Genomic DNA, 3,903 nt, shown 5'->3' with positions numbered 1-3,903 from the left:
GATAGTGGAGACAGCTTTGCAGCTATAAATTCATAATAACATTGAATTTCTTACTCTGAAATGAATTCTTATACCAAGAGGTAAGATTTTGACTTTGCTGGTAAATGGAGATATTTTATTCTTTGAAATGTACTATATTTATAAATCATGGTGAAGAAATAACTCAGATGGAATCAAGCAATTATGTAACAGAATTGCAAAAAAGAACCAAATTTCATAAAATCACCTTATAATTCTATACATAAATTATTCAGAATGACCAGGCATAAAACAAGTTTTCAGAGATTCCTTATTTATCCATGCATTGATAAGACCAGACACAATATGACCTTCAAAGGTGTACACAAATAGCATTCAGTCAAAAGGCTAACATGTTCACTAGCTTTGAAATGCTTTGGTGGCTTACTGTCAGGGAATAGCATGTTGGAAGACCTTCTTTGTTGTGGCCCAAATGTTCCAGCATCACAGGAATCACTGTGGACAAATGAGGATGTAAATATAGAATTTGAGGGATGAGAGTCACTTGGTGCCATGCTGTGTGAACCTTGATGAACCTCTTAACTTCTTAGCTTGAATATTTATTAATTGGTGTCCTCTGTCGAAAATCATGTGAACTCATCCCATCGCACTCCAGTTAGAAAACACTGTGACATTGGGAAAGGATTTGATGTGTCTAATAAAAATTTAATAATAGTGTGCTAAATATTATTCACATTTTACATGATGATAAAACTGATATTTTAAATTATTTTAAATAGCAATTATCTATTTTGAAGTATTTAAAATATTTAAGGAGCTTACGCCAGGAAGTTTCATTTGTAAATTTAGTGTGATCTTTATTTAGTTTTACAGACTTTGTGTATAATATCACCAACAAAGTAACTTTCTATGTACTAATCATAGGAAAGCTGAAATGCTATCCTTCTACCTGTCCCTAATTTGTGTATGCTCATAACGGCATTTCCAGCATTCATTTATGATGTGGTTACTAAAAGTAATAGATTAAGTTCAATTTGCCTGGTGTTCATAGCTTGTTTTATTTTTACTTTGTGTATATGAGTGTTGCTTGTCTGCAAGTATGTGCACCGTGTGCATACTTGGTGCCTGTGAGGACCAGAAGAGGCATTCGGTCCACAGACCTGTAAAAAGAGACTGCTGTGAGAAAACATGTGGGTACTGGGAATGAAACCCCAGTCCTCTGTAATGCAGCCAGTGCACTTAATCATGGGGCAATCTCTCAAACCCCATGATTCTTTTATTCCATATATATATATATAATATTTTTCTACTATACAATAAAAATTATAAAAAACTAAATGCTATTTCATGAAAAAATAGAAATACATACAATTTTTAAAAATTTTGTGCTGGTGATCTAGGAAATATTCAATAAATTTAGCAATGATTTAAGTCTTCATTGCATAACTGTATTATTTTACATTTTAATTCTTTATTATACTTATAATAAATACTTTGTTATTTTCAAAAGACACATATTATTTAATATGTATTTATTTGAGTGAAGGGAATAGTGCAGGCAACATAGCATAGGTGTGGATGTCAAAAAACATGTAGGGCCGGGCGGTGGTGGCGCACGCCTTTAATCCCAGCACTCGGGAGGCAGAGCCAGGCGGATCTCTGTGAGTTCGAGGCCAGCCTGGTCTCCAAAGCGAGTACCAGGAAAGGTGCAAAGCTACACAGAGAAACCCTGTCTCGAAAAACCAAAAAAAAAAAAAAAAACATGTAGGATTTGGTGCTCTCCTTCCACCATATGAATATCAAGAATCAAACTCTGGTCATCAGATGCCAGGCTTCGTGGCAAGAACATTTACTTGCCAAGCCATCTCACCAGGCTGTCTTGTGGTTCTAAATCTTTAGCTTTAATGAAAATTAGAAATGTTTTATTATGAATGAATGTAAATTAAAGTTATCTATTATTTGTATCACGTATCTAGAATTTCTGATTAAATAATTTGAAGTACATACTGCACAGAAATGTATGAACAATGAAAACCCTGAGTAAAACATACATTGTTGGTACAATGTTCTGAATAATAAATTAATGTGTAAAGTTCTCCATGTTTGTATTAAATGAAATAAAGTGATCTATTAATAAATCCCTTCCTGTAGTATTTCCATCACAGTCTGGTTCCAGCAGCAGCTACATTGTACCATGGCTTTCCTGGAGGATGGGAACCACACTGCAGTGACAGAGTTCATTTTGTTGGGCTTGACAGATGACCCAGTCCTTAGATTCATCCTCTTCATCATCATCCTGTGCATCTACCTGGTGACTGTGTCTGGGAACCTCAGCACTATCCTCCTCATCAGAGTCACTTCTCAGCTCCATCATCCCATGTACTTTTTTCTCAGTCACTTGGCTTCTGTTGACATAGGCATCTCATCTTCTGTCACACCCAATATGCTTGTCAACTTCCTGGTAAGTCAAAAGACTATCTCTTACCTTGGATGTGGCATCCAGCTCAGCTCAGCTGCATTCTTTGGATCTGTTGAATGCTTCTTTCTAGCTGCCATGGCTTATGACCGCTTCATAGCAATCTGCAACCCACTGCTTTATTCAACCAAAATGTCCACTCAAGTCTGTATTCAGTTGGTTGTAGGATCTTATATAGGGAGTTTTCTTAATGCTTCCTTCTTCACCATTTCCTTCTTTTCTTTTCTCTTTTGTGGACCAAACAAAATCAATCACTTTTTCTGTGATTTTGCTCCTTTGATGGAACTCTCCTGTTCTGATGTCAGTGTCTCTGGAGTTGTTATCTCATTTTCTGCTGGCTCAGTCACTATAACTACACTGTTTGTTATAGCCATATCATATTTCTATATCTTCATCACCATCCTGAAGATGCACTCCACTGAGGGTCGCCAGAAAGCCTTCTCCACCTGCACCTCCCACCTCACTGCAGTCACTCTGTACTATGGGACTGTCGCATTCATCTATGTGATGCCCAAGTCCAGCTACTCCACAGACCAGAACAAGGTGGTGTCTTTGTTCTACATGGTGGTGATCCCCATGTTAAACCCCCTCATCTACAGCCTCAGGAATAACGAGATTAAGGGTGCTCTGAAAAGACAAATTTATAAGCAAACATTTTTAAAGAATAATCAGTTGTTTTGTAAAACTTAATCTAGTAATGGCAATCAGCAAGACTAATGTGACCATCATCTCAGGTTTGGCTATTAGCATTCTCATTACTCCTTTTGCCTTATTCTCCTATCTCTCCCAGTATTTATAGCTATTATATTTTTTTGCATTTCTCTTTCATATAGTTTAATGTGTCTTTGAGAATTTTACACAATGTATTTTGATAATGTTCACCCTGACTCTTCTCAGTCCTATAACTCCATCTCCTACACACCCAACACGATGTACTTTTTTGTCAAATCCAACTTGGACTCTTTGTATACATGTAGGTATATAGACATCTAGTGACACAGGGTTAGCCTACTTGGGCCACACTCTTAAAGAATATTGACTCTCCTTTTCCTTGAAGATATCAATTGCCAATTGTTGCTGGAGTATTCTCCAGTCCTGCCTGGGCCACCAGCCACTCAGACCCAAGTAAACATACAGATGCTTATATTAATTAAAACTGTTTGGCCTAATGGCTCAGGCTTCTTGATAGCTAGATCTTACACTTAAATTAACCCATTTCTATAAATCTATACCTTGCCATGTGGCTTGTGGCTTACCAGTATCTTTTCCCAGTTCTGCCTTCACATCTTGCTTCCTCTGTGTCTGGATGGCAACTCCTGGTTCAGCCTTCCTGTTCCCAGAATTCTCTCTCTTTGTCCTGCCTATACTTCCTGCCTGGCTACTGGCCAATCAGTACTTTATTTATTAACCAATCCCAGCAACACGTTCACAGCATACAAAGCAATATC

General features: G+C 37.3%; 1 protein-coding gene across 1 annotated transcript; it reads left to right on the top strand.

Annotated features, from left to right (window-relative positions):
* Nucleotides 1–2,173: 2,173 nt before the first annotated feature.
* On the top strand, nucleotides 2,174–3,145 carry LOC128093921 (olfactory receptor 502-like). Its single transcript, XM_052711834.1, has one exon. The coding sequence runs from the start codon at nucleotides 2,174–2,176 to the stop codon at nucleotides 3,143–3,145; it is 972 nt and encodes a 323-aa protein (XP_052567794.1).
* Nucleotides 3,146–3,903: the final 758 nt, after the last annotated feature.

This window comes from Peromyscus californicus, unplaced genomic scaffold (assembly GCF_007827085.1).
Source record: "Peromyscus californicus insignis strain IS unplaced genomic scaffold, ASM782708v3 Scaffold_4__1_contigs__length_199733344, whole genome shotgun sequence".
NCBI lineage: Eukaryota > Metazoa > Chordata > Mammalia > Rodentia > Cricetidae > Peromyscus > Peromyscus californicus.
Note: the sequence above shows the minus strand (reverse complement) of the source record. Positions and strands in the feature narration are given on the sequence as shown.

What these genes read in the sequence shown, in the direction of transcription:
- LOC128093921 (XM_052711834.1), top strand. Translation starts at nt 2,174, where the DNA reads ATGGCTTTCCTGGAGGATGGGAACCACACTGCAGTGACAGAGTTCATT.